Source organism: Pygocentrus nattereri, chromosome 10 (genome assembly GCF_015220715.1).
Source record: "Pygocentrus nattereri isolate fPygNat1 chromosome 10, fPygNat1.pri, whole genome shotgun sequence".
NCBI lineage: Eukaryota > Metazoa > Chordata > Actinopteri > Characiformes > Serrasalmidae > Pygocentrus > Pygocentrus nattereri.
Window position 1 is genome coordinate 10,351,282 of NC_051220.1, and position 19,122 is coordinate 10,370,403.

A 19,122-nucleotide genomic window follows, 5' to 3' on the forward strand; every position below is an offset into this window, starting at 1 on the left:
TTCGAGAAAAAAGCTGGCAAATAAGAAGAAAACTTGATAACCGGACATTACCGTAGTTTCCGCTGAGTCAGAGGTGAAATCACCCCGCTGGACACCGGGTCAGCTCCTCCTCAGACTGTCCGAATCTGAATCTGAACCTGAACCTCAGTCCGAGCCTGAGCTCACTGTCAGCCGTCCATCTTTCAGCTCAGTCAGAGAGGATTCAGCAGCTCTGTGCTCACCGGCCACGAGTTGCGACCAATCAAATGCGAGGCTGTCATTGCGCCAGCCAATGGGGTTCAAGATTGCGGGAACGTTCTACTATTCGAGCCAATGGCGTTGGAGTAAACATACGCGCCCTGTGTGGTGAAAGTGTGAGCGATCTGAACAGAAGCACTGAAAACTGAAGGTTTTATAACTTAGAGACGAATTTAAACGATTTTCCAAAAGTGTAATTCTATTACTGAGATATAAACAAAGACATTCAAAGTGGTTTGGTGTGAAATCGTTAATTGACATGTTGAAAAAGGACTAAAACCTAATGGTTTTGCCTTCTAACGGGAATTAGCTCAATGGTTTCCAATATAGATCACTAGTTTTCTTTAGATCCCATTAGGAATCCATCAGGGTAGAGACTCATTTCTTTACAGTGGTGATGATAGGAACTAATTGTCGCAAATATAGCCATTTTATTTACTATTCAAAACCACTACATGTGTCTTCTGAGTTTTTATATGCATGGTAAAATCTGAAGTACGTCTTCTTTGGGACAATTTTGCCTCATGCCCTTCATGTATCCCTCCACCATTAAAGGATTTCAAGGCCAAAATCTTCTCAAAACTATCAGAAAAAAATGTCTCAGACATCAGGCAGTGAATTCATAACCATTTCATGTAAAAACTTTCTGTGAGGGAGCATTTAGAGGTGGACGTCTGGTTCCTATCACCACCACTGTGAACAATTCTGACTTGGTAAGTTTCTCTAAAAAAGAGCTTTTCACACCAAACCACTCTGAATGACTTTGTTTACATCGTAAAAAATAATTATGCAGAAAATGTGGTAGAATTTCCCTTTAAATACTATTGACAAGGGTGTGCAGTGTAACATGTATCTGCCCCAAAGCACTTGTAGTTTCTCTCGCCTTCAAGAGGCATCATCAGAAGGGAAGTCTTTAAACTGGAGAATCTCCCTCAGGAGACTACTGCAACACTGCTATGGAAGGAGAGTGTGTTTAGAAATTAAGTTTTTCAATTTGGTGGCCCTTTAAATTCAAAAACTTGCACACACAGAGTACATCGAGAATCAAACCCTGACCAATCTCACTTTGGCAAAGGCCTCAATCCTGCTTCACTAAATTTAGAGGACAATACCTCATCAGCAAGCATGTGACAGCATTGTGTGTATGTGAGAATGCCCTTCTCCTAACGGAATCGTTCTGTGCCAGTCCAAAGCTGACAGCAGGGTCGGAGGTCACCGTGTGCAGGCGTTCTCATTTAACTAATGCCAGTGGCTGAGGGCCCAGACTTTAATCACTGCTCTGATCTCCACCCAGGAAAATACCTGCTGACGCCATGGTTGGATGTAGTGTCTCACACACACACACACACACACACACACACACACACACACACACACACACACACACACTTGATGGTCTCTTGATTGATCTGCATCTGAAATGCCTGCAATCTACACACATCATTAAAGTTATTAAAAAGAAGTCCATTCACTTTAAATACTCACATCTCTTGTGGCATAAAAATGTCACATAACTACACTCCGGTGTAGTGAAAATGGCATGGAGCTGTAGCTAGTCTTGCGTGTTAAGTTGACACTCGTGTGTTGTGTTCACATAAAAGAGGATGATGTTCTCCTGTGATAAGAATTTAGCAGTGGCAACACTTGACTGTTAGAGCTGGGCCTTCAAATCTGGCCCTGAATGTCAAAACACAAAGAAAAAAAATCTAATAATGCTAACTCCTGCTAGCATCCCTATGGGATTCTAGTAGTCAGTTAGCACTAAGCTAATGCCGATTCACTTTAACACAGAACCTTTAAGCATCTGAAAGACATTCTTTGTTTTAGTTGAAGCTTGTAAACGGATATTTTAGCAAACCACTGTTGCCGGATGAAAAGCTTGTATCTCCAAAATGGTAACTTTACAGGAAAAGGAAAAAACTACTTTATCTTTAATGTAAGTCAGTGGAACCAGACGTCTTTCCAAGTAATTCTGGTCCATTCTTCATGAAATTTACACACAACGTAAAGAGCAACAGGCATTTTCGAATTATGTCAAAATCTGAAAAATGACGAAAATGGAGATACAAGGTTTTGTTCTGTCAGCAGCGATATACTTTGATATTTCACCCTGAAGCAATTTTCCCTGTGACTTTTTTTTTTAGAAGAGAAGCTGGAACAGAGCTGCCTACTCGGTTTTCGATTTCTAACTAGAGCCTAGACGTTTTTCAGCATGGAACAGGTCCATCCATTGTAAAATTCACACGATCTGATTCCTCTGTTACTTCCTAATAATGGGCTTCATATGCCAATATGTTCCTAAGTTTCTTCTTTAATGTGGTCTTGAGAAAGGTAGTAAGAAAAAGTCTACGTCAGATTCACGACGTGTTCTTGAACCACAATCATCCTCACCTTTGTGCCTTCTGAGTGTATGTAGATTCTGTTCTTACCTAAGAACAAATCCCAAATAAGAAAACACTGGTGAATGTCAGAATTATCTAGAAAACTGCATAAAAGGGTTTCAGGAAGAAATGTCTTCTAAGAATAGTTGGGAAATTAGGCACAATGAAGCCCTATCCAGTGGGAGAGCTTGCTTAGCTGCATCTGTCTAGATACTATGGTGGAAAACAATTCTGATTGGCTGTTACAAGAATTGAACCGTTCTGTTTTCATCCAAAACTCAATGAAACAATTACAGACACATAGTTTTTTGGTTCTCAGAAATCATACATCAGATCAGAAATCAGACATAAAAAGCCTGAAAGGTTCCCCTCTGAAAATTAGCTAGCTGATAACTGACCCCAAAAAAAAAGCTTCCTTAGATACGGTTTACATTCTGAATGGTGAACATTGAGAATCCTTTCTAATTTGAGAATTGCTGTAAAATTACTGCCAGTCATCTGTCAAACATGGCTGTATTACAAATTCAGTAGCACAGAAGAAGCTAATACTAGATCTAACAGGCAAATGACAGTTTGAGCTAAAGGTTTCGATAAGAGGCAGTCATCATCTACACATTTTCAGCTCTCATTTACATGCATTTGCCTCAACTGTAAAAACATAAAACACTGTTTGTTGTAACATGAACCTATGACTCTGGAAGCTAACAAGTGTGGAAAATAACTGCGACTTCGTAACAATTACAGCAGGCCTGTAATCTTCATGACAGTCACAGGAAACATGGGGAGATGTCAAGTGGTTTATTTCTCAACGAAGGAAAAGAAAATCATAAGCAAATTTGTAAAAAGTGAAGCATTTATAACGCCCACTGTATTAGTGCTTACAGGAGTAACAACCGCTTTATATTCTTCATATCTGTACAGTAGTTTGTTTCCACTGGAAAGTGGTATTTGTCACAAGATTAATGCCAGAAACCCCACAAACAAAGGAGAGATCTCCATCAGAAGGCTGTCCCTGATTGGTCAGGTCCATAAGCTCTTTACAATCTGTGATACCAAATTCAACCGGCCCTGGAGCGGGTTAGACATGCACTATGGTGATGTAGCCTGCTAAAAAGTGACCCACTGTTGTGAGACAAAACATCCAGTGTTTGTTTGAACTAAGCTTAAAGTTCGCTAAGCTTTGCCAGACTCAACTCACAAGGCAAACCTTAAGCATTTCTCGAGGCAAATAAGGTTTGTTACAAGGAAATAGTAAATGTGCAGTTCTACAGCATCAAGACATAAAAATATAATATTTCTTGTCAGTATATTTGGGCATGAAATTTTTAGCCACAGCAGACGGTAAACACAGGCACTGTGAAAGCTGACACCACAGACAAATAAGGCACGAAGAAGGCAAAAAAAAAAAAAAAAAAGACAGATAGAAAAAGAAAAAAATATGTGCATATGTCCAATCGCATATCATCCTCACTGTCCTAAAACAAATAACAACAAAAAAAAAGAGTATCTCCAAAATAGTAACCTTTACAAGAGAAGGCAAAATATTAACTTTTAATGCACGTGCATGTAAAAAGATTTTATTCCAAGTCATTTTAAAGCATTTCTATTGGTCTGTTTATCGTGAAATGTTCCCGCAGTCGCTGTGTCTAAATAACATTAAACAAAAACAAAACAAAAAAAACAAAAAAAAAAACAAAACCTTACCTAAGATTTAATTTACATCCGTCCAAATATTCTGATCTTAAATCATCCAAATTTCCAGAGGAAATTTTTAATGTAACTGATGTACAGCTCATAGACTGTGCACGATTTGTAATGTTACTTAAACATTGCTCTTTTCAACCAAATATGTGCAGCTTACTGTTAAGAAAATGGCAGTTACAAAACAGTTCAGCTTTGGAGAAAGAGCGAAGGAACAAAAACAGAAATAAATCAACGTAATATATACTTAAATATATTTCAGAGTTAATAAGTTTACCAGCTTCACATATCGTGAATGATTTCTCCAGCGTAGTATGACTCAGGCTAAAAAGCCTTTAATGAGAAGTGAGTAAAATCGCGCTAAATTACTTCATAATCCTTCACTCGATTTTCTCACTACAATCTTTGTCGGAGTCAGTTACCATACATTTGAATCAAACTCTCTTTGGCAGTGAAAACATTCAAAGGAAAAGCTTAGTCAAAAAAGCTAATGTTGAGCTAACAATGAACGAAAACTAGCATCTGCTACCTTCCATTAGCCACACTGGCATGCTTGGTTCAACTATTCCTTTAAGCTTACAGTGCTGATCCTCATAAAGGCTTTTTGGAGTTGCTTTTGCGCTCCGACCCACAGTAGTTCCAAACCTGGAACAGTTTTATCGTTCCAGAATTGCCTTAATTCTAATGCTCCAGAAATTCCAGAACTTTTTTTGGAATGCTCTACAGGTTCCAGAATAGCTTGAACATTCTAGAGTCTTGTCCTTAACTAAAATGACCAGAAAGGTGGATGCTTGTATTGTCTGAATGCAGAAGTTCACTCAAAAAAAAAGTTAACAAAACGAAAAGGAACAGCCAACAATTAGCAACATGCAAGCAACACTCTGCTAATTGGTGGCTACTGGCTTCCAATCACTGCTAGCTGCATTAAAGTTATTCCTTTAGTTCCCGGTTATGTAGTCAGCAGTGTGGTCAGTCTTTCTTCAGCTCCGTTGTCTGGTACGGGTGACCATGGCTGGGGGTCACAGCCAGATTCTCGTGGTTCACTGGTGGTAGTGCTGCAGGTGCCACGCTGTCGTTGTTTACGAGAGCTCCATAGGAGAAAGAGCCATTGTAGTCCGGCTGAACAGCCAAGCCTTTCTCATGAATGGTAGGGATACCTGAGTCAACGACAACAAGAAAATGATGTACTACACCAGAATCAGAATCACATTACTTCAAGTATGTTGCTCATACTGGGAATTTGTCTTGTTGAGTGAACACATGTATGACATGTAACACACTGAACAGATGAGAAATATTTCCCTAAAAATAGAGTCAAATGAATACAGTATTAAAGGGCCAATGTAAAGGTGTGAATGCCTGTACATATGCAGATATGGAGATCTATTCATATGTAGGTCTGAGTAGACATATAATGTCATGATTATACACAAAATTTTACAGAATGATATACATTTATTATAGATTAACGGTTGTACAGTTCAAATAAGTATTAAGCTACAAAAGAGTTATACTGTAATATGGTAGAGAGGCATTAGGCTAACAAAGTATAATACAGTATAGTATACACAATATGGACAAAAGTATTGGGACACCCCTCCTTATTGTTGAGCTCCGATGTTTCAGTCACACTCTGTGCTAACATAAATAAAATGAAGCATATAACCTTGCAGTCTCGATACATAAACACTGGTTGTAGAGGGTCGTACTGATGAGCTCAGTGACTCTAAACATGGCACTGTCATAAGACGCCACCTCTGCCACAAGTCAGTTTGTGAAATTTCTGTCCTGCTAGAGCTGCCCTGGCCAACTGTTAGTGCTATTATTGTTAAATAGAAGTGTCTAGGAGGAACAACAGCTCAGTCAGGAAGCGGTAGAGCACACAAACTCACAGAGTGGGGCTGCCGAGTGCCAAAGCACACAGTGTTTTTTGTTTTTCAGGGGTTAATGCAGGCCCCTTTTGTTTCAGTGAAGGGAAATCTTTATTCTTCAGCAGAACAAGAAATTTTGGGCAATTCTATGCTGACAACTTTGTTGGAACAGTTTGGGGAAGACCCTGTTCTGGATTTAGAATAGGATTCACAGAAACTCCTGTAGGTGTTCCAATATTTGTGTCCAGTGTATGTTGGTCTTACCATGTAGTGTTGATCTAAGCATAAGCGCTCTGCATTCCTTCCCTAAATGTGTTGTTTCATTAGTATAAATATGTGCTAAACTAGACCTGTGCCATAAAACAATAACACATTTTTGAAATCAAATATTTTTTCCAAGAGCGCTGATGCACCTTTGTGCTTTCAAATGTGTCCGTCAATGTGGTATTACTGGCTTGAATTTGCCACTTCAGTACATTAGGTGGCACTATGCACCTTTCGCTGTCTAGACAGAGTGGTAGAACATATCCTCACAACTGCACATTTTAATACATGTACCATATAAAAAAAATAAAAATGTAAAATATGGCCTGTGCAGAAGTTGCGGCACATTTAGTTTTTTTTCCCCAAAAAAAATAAACATCAAAAATAAATGGAAATTGTGCATTAAACATAACAGCAAAATGTCACAGAGTAAGAAAATTCTGCTAAGAAATGCACAATAATTACTGACAGTTATGAAAGCAATTTCTGTCAATCGAATGTTTCTGCACTGTTATGAGTAGCTGTTTGGTACCTTTCACCATGTCCATGGTCACGTAAGGCTCAAACGCTTTGGCTTTCTTCTTGCTTTTGGTGATTAAGAATACTCCGAGGAAGCACACAGCACATCTGTGGAAAGATCCAAGTAAAATTAAACTTACACTAGTCAAGACTCTCTAACAGCTCAGAGTTCAGAGTATCACACTAATATTTTACTAACCCCAGCAAAAACATGCAGATGTGCAAGACGTCCTCATGGTTGAACTCCAGATAGAATATGGCTCCTTAAAAGAAATAAAATATAAGTACACCATGACCAAAAGCAATCTATTAATTATTTTCTTATATTGCACCTTTTGTACAAGCAAATGTAATTCAATCTGTTTTAGAGGTGGACACACAGTTCAAGATAACCTAAGATTATGTTAGCACTAACCTATTGCAGCTGCAAATGGGCATATTTTATCTTTTGTATATGGACACCGAACACATATGTTTACATGTAATACATATATCTGAGCTTATATAGCAGTTTAACAGTGACTCTTTCAGTAAAGCTGCATTCAGCTGCATAGAGCTACTGCCGCTGTTTTACACTTACAACAACTAAGCGGAACCTGCTGACACGGTAACTCTTATTAACAGTCACTGACATATCTAAAACTTCCAGAAGGCCTGGAGTGATATTATTTACTGTGGAAACTGGACCCACTATAAATCTAAGTGTGATTAGTTGATTCCTCTGTCAATTCCAAATTATGCTGGTTGTCAATCTAGCCTGTAAGGCCTTCAATCCAGATCCTGAAGTCTTAACCAATGGGAAATCTTGCTTGGCTATATCTACCTAGATACCACAGAGAAAACAATCCTGATTGGATAATATTCTGTTGGATGTTTTAATATCTTAACCACTTAGATTTTTACCAAAACTTAACAATGAAATAAGAGTACTACTATAGCACATGGAAATTACTTTAAACGTAAGCTTTCCCTGAAGGCCTAGAAAGCCCTGAGAGTTTCCCCACTGGTGTTACCTGCAGCAACAGCAAACACTGTGGAGAAGATGTAATTGATGCATGCGATGAGGGAGGAATCATACAAATGGGAAGCTTGTGCCAGAAATCTGGGAAAAAACAGAAAAACAAATAAATAAATAAACCACCATCTATCAGAAGTGGCACGAAACTCAGGGAAACGGGGGACTGATTAGTGACTTGAGTGAAATTTTGCACCGAGCCGATCAAATGATGTGAGAAACCATCAGAGGCAGAAGTCCTCAAAAATGTTTGACTCTAGCAAAAAATGTCAGGCTTTTTGATGGCTGCTGCTGTTTTTAGCTATGCTAATGTACTTTAGTCAATGTTTATAGATAACAGTGTTATATAGTGTCAGAAACTACATAATCAAGTTCATTAGGCTGTGTTCACCACAACAAGTAAAAGTGGCCCAAATCTGATCTTTTCATTCAGATGTGGCTGGTGTGTCAGTGTCAACAGCAACACACTGAATCTGACATTTTCAATTCTGATTTGAGGCTTTCCTATGCGTTACTGAAATCGTGTCCGATATGCAGCCATGCAACTGACTTTTACGTGAATCTAATTCGACATGTATCACAATTTTGCACTGATGGGACCTTGTAATAATTTGACATGTTTCTGTACAAATAATTTATAAAAGTCTAATCCTCTGGGTTTGAAGAGATTTGGAAAGAAATGACCGAACGTGGCCGTAGGAGAACGAGGCTACGGTGTCAATGAACAGTCTGAAAGCAGATATTAAAGAATCCGAGGACACGAACCAAAAAACGAACTGCGCCCTTTTTACGGCGAGTTCGAACACATTCTGGTTCATGATTGCTCCTGTGATGCTGGCAAAGATGAAACTTAGCAGACTGACGCTCATTGGCAATCATGACTGTTTACCTCTGGTAGGGCCACGTAAAGAGATGTGAAGCACTGTTCTTTTGCGCATGTGGGTGAGTTTAGGAGAGTGGCCTGTCACATAGAGGTCACAATTAAAAGACATTGTGAAAAGCCAAACAAAAACATAGGATTTAGTGAGAAAATCAGATTTGGGCCACTTTTACCTGTTGTGTGAACATAGCCTTAGAGATGATGAACAGCTCTACATGCTTTGACGAGCATATGATGATTTACGAATGCAGTCAGCACCATGCTAATTGGTGGTGTATCAGCTTTCATTACCATTTAGCTACATTGGCCCATAGCTCCAGAGCAAAAGTAAAGATGTTAAAAAACTATAAACACAACATTTCATTTAATGCAAAGAGAAAGGATGAACTCACGACGCTTGAAAAACGATGGTGGCCACCATGCAGACAAACATGACGTAGAAGATGGGGTAGCTGAGCTGGAGTGACCCCTGAATGCTGAGGACCACCATACCAGACACTGCCTTCACTGTGATCACCGTCACAGAACCTAAGGGACAAAGTCCACAAGGTTGTCATGATAACGCAAGAAAAAGGGAGTCAGGTTCACGTTCTATTAGCAATACAATATTACAACAACTCAGGAGCTTAGAGTTCTTAGTACTTGGCGCACAAAATTTCATAATGTATTCATCTGTTTATTGTGAAAGTAACTTAAAACATTTTTCTGTAATAACAGTAAATTACTGTGAGGCTGATGTTGAGCTCCACTGCACAGCATGATGGGAGTTGACAGCAACTTATTGCAAAACGTGTACAACTGAATAAAAACAATTTTATGTGTTTTTATTCTTACAGTTCTGTTATTGGTGTTTTAACAACTATAAAAGTTTTACCTTTTAAATGTTTAAATGCTGTAACACAATAACTATTTTAATTATATTTATTTTATAGAAAACATAAGTCTGATAAAATTAAGTCATTTTATAATATGTAAATTCACCGTTAATTACAGTTGTTACATAAAAATATGGGCGATTACTGTACATTAATCTCTGTTTATTACTGTAAGTGTACAGCAGCATGCAGATAGATCACAGTAATCTTTTGATGCAGGTGACTGGAGTCACAACATAGTTATATTGATGTTAAATGTAACAGTAAATTATTATAGAAGTAATGCAACTAGTAGCGCACCATTTACTGCACAATTTTACAGGTTAAAGGCATTCATGCAAATAATATCATACTTAAAAACTGAAAGCATGTAAGAAAGGCTTAATCTGCAAAATGCTACTATTATAAGAGAAGCGCTCTTAATATATGCTAATGTGTTTTAAAGTTGGCTAAAATTCCATTCATGCAGAAATGTTCACAGAAGCAACAGACAGCTGTCGCTTTCAAACTGTGAGAGGAAACTCCACACTGAGGTGGACAACTCCACACTGTTTTTGTGTGTGTGTGTGTGTGTGTGTGTGTGTGTGTGTGTGTATACATATATACACACACACACACACACACCCACACCCACCCACACACACACACACACACACACACACACACACACACACACACCCCTATCGGAGATCACTAAACAACTCCACACAGTTTGAAGTGGGTATGTAATGATTAAGGCTCGCTAATTGGTGGGGTATCAGGTTCCATTACCTTTTAGCTACATTAACCTCACAGCTCCAGTGCAAAGCTACTGTGGATACTTGAGGGAATTGATGTTCTCCCTGTTGGCTGGCTAAAGCAAAGGGAAGCCAAATGTAATTAATGTACATTAGCTCTACATCTGTGGCTATGGTAGCAGCCTGCATGTCTCTATCTCTGTGAGTGGATTCTGAACAGATGAGCTTATTTGTACAATGCATGCTGGGTATTGTAGTATTTTAGGTTGGAACGCCCACATGATGCACACACAAACATGCTTACTGATCCTCAACAACTGCCCACTTATTTTGTGAAATGACAATTTATTGTGAATATTCTATAAAACCATAAAACGGTCATACAAGACAGCAAAGAATATTCCTCACCCAGCAGCGCCACCAGCAGCAAAATGAGTACCAGGTAGTTAGCACTGCGCTGTTTATAGAAGTACAGAACCAGGCAGAAGGTGATGATCTCCAGCAGCTGATAAACAGAAAAAAACAACTTTGTTTTAGTGAATAAAAAACCTCCTAATTAAACTTTGTTAGTTTTAATATGTTACCTTTTTCACACTATAAGAAGCATTTTCATTTGTGTCATTTTATTTTATTATTTTGTACTGCCTGAACTGAAGTCTCACCAGGTACAGGAGGAAAGGCCACCCAATCAGATGCTTCACAATGTTTTCTGCGTTCAGTTTCTCATGAGAGTTCGGACCAAACGTCACGAAAAGGTACGTGCCCCCAATGGTCAAGGCACAACCAAGGAATGATAAAATGTAGCGCTCTGAAAAAGAAGAACCAGTCATTATACAACACATTCCAAAGAAGGGACAGGGGCATGTTTACCACTGTGTTACATCACCTTTCCTTTTAACAACACTCAATAAGCGTTTGGGAACGGACTGGCCTGCCTGCACTCCAGACCTGTCTCCCATTGAAAATGTGTGGCGCATTATGAAGCGACAAAATACGACAACGGAGACCCCGGACTGTTGAGCAACTGAAGTTGTACATCAAGCAAGAATGGGAAAGAATTCCACCTACAAAGCTTCAACAATTAGTGTCCTCAGTTCCCAAATGCTTATTGAGTGTTGTTAAAAGGAAAGGTGATGTAACACAGTGGTAAACACATCCCTGTCCCAACTTCTTTGGAACGTGTTATAGGCATCAAATTCAAAATGAGCGAATATTTGCGAAAAACATTAAAGTTTATCCATTTGAACATTAAACATCTTGTCTTTGTAGTGTATTCAATTGAATATAGGTTGAAAAGGATTTGCAAATCATCGTATTCTGTTTTTATTTAAGTTTTACACAACGTCCAAACTTCATTGGAATTGGGGTTGTAGGTAAAAAGTCTCAAATAGTCCATCTCAACATAGTTCTTTTATTCAAAGGAACAGTCCCCACTTACCTTAAATGTATTCAATAAGGCAAGACATGTTCAGTGCACTGGAGCTATGAGGCTAATATTGCTAGCAACTGAAGTAACAGAAGCTTAGCGTGGTGCTAACTCTGGGTCTATATTATCACACACCCTCCTCAAACTATGTGAAGTTGTTCAGTAATTCTAATCATTTTTAATTAGACTTAATTATGTGGTTTCTGACACTGTATAACTCTGTTATCTACAAACCTGGAGTGAAGTACGTGAGCATAATTAGCATCTTGAAGCCTGAATTGTGTCTGTACTTTAGTTCATGTTTACACATAACAGAGAGTCATACAGAGCCAGAAACAATAGAATCAAATCTATTAGAGATACTGAACAACTTCACACAGTTTGAGGTGGATGTGTGATGATTTGGCCTACAGTTAACATGGTATGTTCTTTCCATAAGCCTCCATTTCTTGCTAGCTATATTAGCTTTGTAGCTAATATACCACCAGATTCCAAAACAGCCATTAAAACAGATCTTTCTGTCTAACAAACTCAGAGCTAATGGCTGTGGCTGTGTTTCAACACTTAAACTGACATCCCTCCATCCACTGTACCACTTCAGTGTAGCTCAAAGGGATAGTCATGACATTTGCATTCACTTACAGCACCATTTACATATTGTCTGAGTGAATATAACTCAGGAAATATAACTGTGGAAAGCTGAAGGACTTACTCAAAAACTCCTTTGGCTTCCATTTCTCTCTCAGAAACAGGAATCCCAGAATGCAGCTAGCTGTGAAAACAATTGTTCAGAAATGTTACATTAAATTATTAGTTATATACATGGCGTCCAACTAAAACACATTGAACATTTAATCAAAACATTACTGCAACATCAGTGGGTTTGCTATTTTCCATTGTCATTATAAAGCTACGACAATTAGTTGACAAAGTTGACATTAATAATGAAAAAATGTGGGCTTTTACTGATGATGCATCACTTAATAAGTAAGTGGTCTATAATGCTTTATAATGTTTACATGATGTTTATTCAGTGTCTACTGTGAATTATTCAGCATCCACTATGAATGTTTTGTAAGTACTATGAACTATTCAGTGTCTACGATAAATTCAGTACCCCTTATACATTTTTCAGTATCTACTGTAAATTCTTCAGCATCCACTATAAATTATTCAGTATCCACTATGAATTATTCAATATTTACTACAAATCATTCAGTAACTATTATGAATTACTCAGTAGGTACTTTTAATTATTCAGTACAAATGTTGAAATGATACTTCGTATCACACCAAAAAAAAGTTTCTTAAAATTTGCTTTGAATGCACATGATTCAAATACGTACACTGACTCAACACAAATGCAATGTGTACGTAGTTAATTAAACATTTGTGTGGAACCGATGTACAAATTTGAATGTTGTAAATTTAACAACTTTTTTTAATGCATTTACTAAACACTGAGACTGGTGCACTATAACACTCGCCTATAACGGAGACTGCGCTGAGAGGGGCTATGAGAGAGAGGGGGGCAAAGGCATATGACACAAACAGCATCCCCTCGCCGACCAGCATCAGCAGGAATCCACTCCACCACGTCTTTGTTCGGTAAAAGTGCCGGGGATCTTTAGTGCCCGCCAGCACCACATGGCTACGTTTCTGTGAGTGAGTGAGTGAGTGAGTGAGAGAGTGAGAGAGAGAGGGAGAGAGAGGGAGAGAGAGGGAGAGAGAGGGAGAGTGAGGGAGAGTGAGGGAGAGTGAGGGAGAGTGAGGGAGAGTGAGGGAGAGTGAGGGAGAGTGAGGGAGAGAAGGAAACACAGATCCAGTTTGATGAGAACCAAGCACCAGCAACTCTTCATCTTCTAATAATATGACTGTGTAGAGGTGGGCAAAATGGTGATATTTAATCACTATTGCAGTAAATTCTGTTAAGGGTGATACGGTAACATTGTGGTTAAAGGGCCCAAATCTACATTTTTTTGTATTTTATTTTTTCCGTTGAGATCTACTTATGATGTTTGTGTGGTTTTACGTACCTTAAATCACTTCTACATAACCATTTTCCCACCTCTCTTTATCCCTTACAGTTAAACACACTGTTTTGGTACTGTGCCTTTAAGACTCATATATGTAAATGCATGAGCTCTGTTCTGATTGGCTGCTCTGTATTGTGCCTCATTAAAAAAGCATTCCATTCTGAAACACTCCTTATAGCTTCAGTGTGAATAGGCGGGGCTAAACTGCTTCAGGCAGAATAGGTGGATTGGACTATACACACTGGAGAGCAAATGGTGGTTTGAAACTTTGGCAATGTTTACATATTACATTGAAAGTCATTACATTTTGTTTTTCCATGATATGAGCCCTTTAAAGGACATTAAACATGTGTATATAGAGAGAGCATAACTAGGCCTGTTTAACTGGACTAAGACTAATATTTTTATTTTTATAGGTTAATTTTTAGTCCAAAATAAAAATTTCAGGCTATTTTCATTTGCAAACATTCATGAAATTCATTACACAGTTTACTGAGACATGGCATGTCTTGAAAATAAATGTGCTAAGAACGTGTACAAGTTGGGTGTATTACTTTTATTGTCTATACTGCACTCCTATGTAAACAGTTCCTTCAGTCACATTTATGTATTCAGTGTATTTTTTCAATATTCATGACTGGTGGTGAAATTTAAGATTTTATGATGGTTTCATAAAGAGTCATTGTGAGGTGAAAGATCTGCATCCCTGCTATTCAAATAAAAGAACCCAGCCCCACCCACTAACCTTTATTTTCTCTTTTGCATAATGTCATGGCTGAGGGTGTGCCCGAGGACACGCCTGGAAAACACATTGTTTGAAAGCACGTCACCTCCTCACCCACCTGTATGCTCACTGAGATGCTGATGAGCAAGTTTCCAAAGATAGCCAGCAACGTGCCGATGAGGTTCTCCTGTGTGCCAAACAACAGTAAACACAACATGAAACAGATCAAATTGAACAAAGATGCTTTAATAATAATTCAAAGACATTTAATATGACTGTAAGCATACAAAAACTGAGGCCCTTGTGTGGGCTATCTGACAGTAAAAGTGAGGGAAGGAGTGGCTGGTTTTCCTTCAGCAGGTTTTTGCATATACAAAATTACAGGCTGAGCTCTAATATACATGCTTATGTTCTATCAGGTCACTTGACTAGTGTATACATTGGTGGTCAGAGTTCTCACTGGAACATTAGTTAACCACTCTTAAGACATGCATGAAGTTGTAAACACTACATAAGTGCTCTTGTTCTTGCTCTTGTTCTTGTGAATGTAAAGAGTGTAAACACAGGTGTAGGCATATTCTCTGTATTTAAAGGTGTTAAGAACTTTGTAATGTTGTACAAAATGTATGTAAAGGTGTAGGCTAGTTTCCAGCTGTGTGAAGGTAAACAGAGCCTCACAGTGTAGGGGGATTCTCTGTGTATAAAGGTGTACAGAGGTCTACGTTAGTCTCTGACTGGGTGAATGTAAACAGTGTAGAGTGTAAACACAGACTCACAGTGTAAGAGGATTCTCTGCGTATGAAGGCATATAAAGGTGTACAGAGGTGTAGGTTAGTCTCTGACTGGGTGAATGTAAACAGTGTAAAGAGTGTAAAGAGTGTAAACAGAGCCTCACAGTGTAGGAGGATTCTCTGCGTATGAAGGCATATAAAGGTGTACAGAGGTGTAGGTTAGTCTCTGACTGGGTGAATGTAAACAGTGTAAACAGTGTAAAGAGTGTAAAGAGTGTAAACACCGACTCACAGTGTAGGAGGATTCTCGGTCTCGGTCAGTCTGAGTGAAACTCACTCCTTCCATTTTTACCGAACAGTCCGAAGCCGCTGAACCGAGCAAATAGTTCCAGGTGTCAGATCCTCATTTCATTAAAACCCTTTAATAACTCTATAAACCGCTCATTTCACTCGGTTTATCCGGTTTATCTTCACTTCGCGATGCTCGCCATCTTCCGCAAACACTTCCGCCTTCGTCTGGCGCAGGTGACGTGTTGCGCACGAGCTGCAAGGCTTACGTAGCAGCGCCTTATTTAATATGTATTTATGTTGACGTAGTCCGTATTTGATCTGAACGTCGGCGCCTTTACTGTGGGTAACATTAATAAAGCCTGCTGTGCAATAAAAGTGATAAGTGAAAAATATGATGATGATGATGATGATGATGGTTGTTGTTGTTGTTGTCGTCGTCGTTGCTGTTCCTAAGTGGATTAGTCTATATTTAACCTGCAGTAAACTATCATTCACATGAATTTCAGATGAGTGTATGCTGTATTCTTTTTAATGCATGCTGTTCATTTAACACAGTTACATGAATATAGCATCTTGACACCGGTGACAGTTCTAGACTCCTGTGCAGGCACTACAGGACGGGCGGCTAACCTGTACAGAAATGCGGATATGTGCATATCAGCGTATATAACAAACACGTGGTTGTGTTTGTAGTCTCCAGCACGTGGCAGCAAAGAGCTTTTAAACTTCAGCCTCACAGCAGCTGCTTCTATTTAATGCGTTTTCTTTTCGTGGTTTTTAATATGGAGCATTATTATTACATATTAATACTTCCACATGTATAATACATATGGAGCATGTTATTATTACATATTAATACTTCCACATGTATAAAACATATGGAGCATGTTATTATTATATATTAATAGTTCCACATGTGTAATATGTATGGAGCATGTCATTATTATGTATGAACACGTCCACATGTGTAATACGTATGTAGCATGTAATTATTACGTAGGAATACTTCCACATGTATAATACATATGGAGCATGTCATTATTACGTATGAACATGTCCACATATATAATACATATGGAGCATGTCATTATTACGTATGAACACTTCCACATGTGTAATACGTATGGAGCATGTTATTATTACATATTAATACTTCCACATGTGTAATACATATGGAGCATGTCATTATTACGTATGAATACTTCCACATGTGTAATACGTATGGAGCATGTTATTATTACATATTAATACTTCCACATGTGTAATACATATGGAGCATGTCATTATTACGTATGAATACTTCCACATGTATAATACATATGGAGCATGTCATTATTACATATGAATACTTCCACATGTATAATACATATGGAGCATGTCATTATTACATATGAACACGTCCACATATATAATACATATGGAGCATGTCATTATTACATATGAACACTTCCACATGTGTAATACGTATGGAGCAGGTTATTATTACATATTAATACTTCCACATGTGTAATATGTATGGAGCGACCCTGACGGAGAAGCGGATTAGAAAATGGATGGATGGATGGATGGATGGATAGTTACACATGTATAATATGTATAGAGCATGTTATTATTACATTATTATTATTACATACAAATGCTTACACATATATAATACAGATATACTTACATATTTAATACAAATGGTCATGTTATTATTATGTATCTACTAGTTATGGGGCACATTGTTATTATATATACATACTTTAATGTACATAATACATATGGGAAATATTTTTATTACATAAATGAACTTACACACATATAAAACATATGGGAGATATACTATTATTACATAAATGCTTACATATTTAATATAAATGGGACATAGTACTGACCCCACTTCCTGACGCTGCAGAAAAACAAACCTGTGTGCATGTGCAGGGCTATTTTATTTGCTGAAATAACACAAAAACAGTGACAAACTCTTTTGTTTGATAAATGAAAACAGATAAATTGCTTCAGAGGATCAGCCACATCAGCCATATCCCAAAATCACACACATCAGATGTGCGGTTATGACCTAATCCTACATGTGTGCTCTAGAGGGCACCAAGGAGTCGCTTAAAACTACTTGTGAGACATTATAAGGTTTCTTTGTGTAAGAATATAGACAAGTGCTTTCTGAAAGTATGGAGATTCTGTGGCCTGGCTTTAAATGCAAACTCTACCACGTATTACAAGATTTTGGCTGTTTTTGGTTTCAAACTCATGACCATAAAAATGTCTGAAACCAGTACCAACATTAGCTTCATTTAGCCTGCTGGCAGAAACAAATGGCAGATTTGTTTGAGATTTGGGCAACAGGTTTGTTCACCATAAACCCAAGTGTTTAAGTGTTTGATTGTCCATTCATGTTTTAATCTCAGTATAAGCTCCACATGCTTAAATTTCACACCTGGTAGTTCTGCAGAGTTGTGGGATCCAAGTCATGGACTGTTTGCTCAACCAGACTTAAAAAAAACATTTGTTTCAGTGTTAAATGAGTCATATTGCATTTGTTTTCAGTAAACGATAAAATAAAGCCTATTCTTGGTAGGAAACTAGTTTATATAGTACAATACTTGGGTTCGTTTATAGGACACGCATCAAATGATGATGCATGAATCAAACAAATAAGCCACATATAAACATGGAGAATGACTTCTGTCCATGTAAGTCAGTTCAGTGCATATCTTCATATTTTAATGCTCACTCATAAACTCCTGCTCAGAGGTGTAGTGACAAATCAGTGCTGAGCTGACAGCTGTGGTGCTTCAAAATATGTCTCTAATCATAATTAATTATGCTTAAGAATAGCTCCATCAGTGTGTGGGAGAAGCACGCCCAGACCATCTCTCATACCGCCAGCAAAGAGGAGAGAAAGAACATTCCTTCCCTTAAGGCATCATCATGGGGGGTGTGCAGCTCTAGGGGCAGATAGAAGGAAGGAATTATGTGATTTTAAAGTAAGAAGTGCTGTGTAAAGTCATTTGACATGGCCCGTCCCTTTTTCCCGGCTGTCTGGGAACAACTTCAGCTTAAAGCGATAGTTGGGGAGAGTGCCTAAATCATACACATTTGCCTCAAACTACATCAAGTGATCTCTTCATTGTGTGTTTTCTTTCATTAGATGACACACTGATGTCTATAAAAATGGACAAAAGCAGACATGTCAAACTGTGGACCTCCCAAGCCCAAGTGCTCTGGTTATTGATGTTTACCCTCATCTAATGCACTGAATTCAGTTCATGATGGCTTTGCTAATAAGTTGATGAATCAGGTGTATTTAACCTCTTTGATAAGCCATGGACCTACTTGTGGGCCCAAAGTTTTATTGCCCACTTCTATAACCTAAGAAAAGCTTCATTAGTTTGCACTTAGGTCAATGGAGTTAATAAATAATAAGCCTTAGT

The 19,122-nt window shown here is 38.2% G+C and overlaps 2 protein-coding genes across 2 annotated transcripts in view; both read right to left on the minus strand.

The window, feature by feature from the left end:
• Positions 1–192, minus strand: part of rcan3 (regulator of calcineurin 3) — a 59,195-nt gene extending 59,003 nt beyond the window's left edge. The window contains exon 1 of the mRNA XM_017716746.2: positions 52–192. The gene's annotated coding sequence lies outside the window, so the exon portion shown is untranslated. The remainder of the gene's footprint in view (positions 1–51) is intronic.
• Positions 193–3,401: 3,209 nt separating this feature from the next.
• On the minus strand, positions 3,402–15,913 carry nipal3 (NIPA like domain containing 3). The gene is made up of 11 exons (XM_017716748.2): positions 15,690–15,913; positions 14,785–14,853; positions 13,394–13,565; positions 12,619–12,678; positions 11,143–11,288; positions 10,889–10,985; positions 9,261–9,396; positions 7,987–8,075; positions 7,173–7,236; positions 6,987–7,081; positions 3,402–5,476 (listed from the first exon to the last, which is right to left on the minus strand). The coding sequence occupies exons 1-11, from the start codon at positions 15,741–15,743 to the stop codon at positions 5,289–5,291; spliced, it is 1,170 nt and encodes a 389-aa protein (XP_017572237.1). The 5' UTR covers positions 15,744–15,913; the 3' UTR covers positions 3,402–5,288.
• Between the last annotated feature and the right edge of the window lie 3,209 nt (positions 15,914–19,122).

Excerpts from the sequence above, each read along its gene's own strand:
- nipal3 (XM_017716748.2), bottom strand. The coding sequence starts at position 15,743 with ATGGAAGGAGTGAGTTTCACTCAGACTGACCGAGACCGAGAATCCTCC. Across the intron at positions 13,566-14,784 it reads GCATCTCAGTGAGCATACAG|AAACGTAGCCATGTGGTGCT; the intron begins GTGGGTGAGGAG and ends ACTCACTCACAG. Across the intron at positions 7,082-7,172 it reads ATCTGCATGTTTTTGCTGGG|ATGTGCTGTGTGCTTCCTCG; the intron begins GTTAGTAAAATA and ends ATCTTTCCACAG.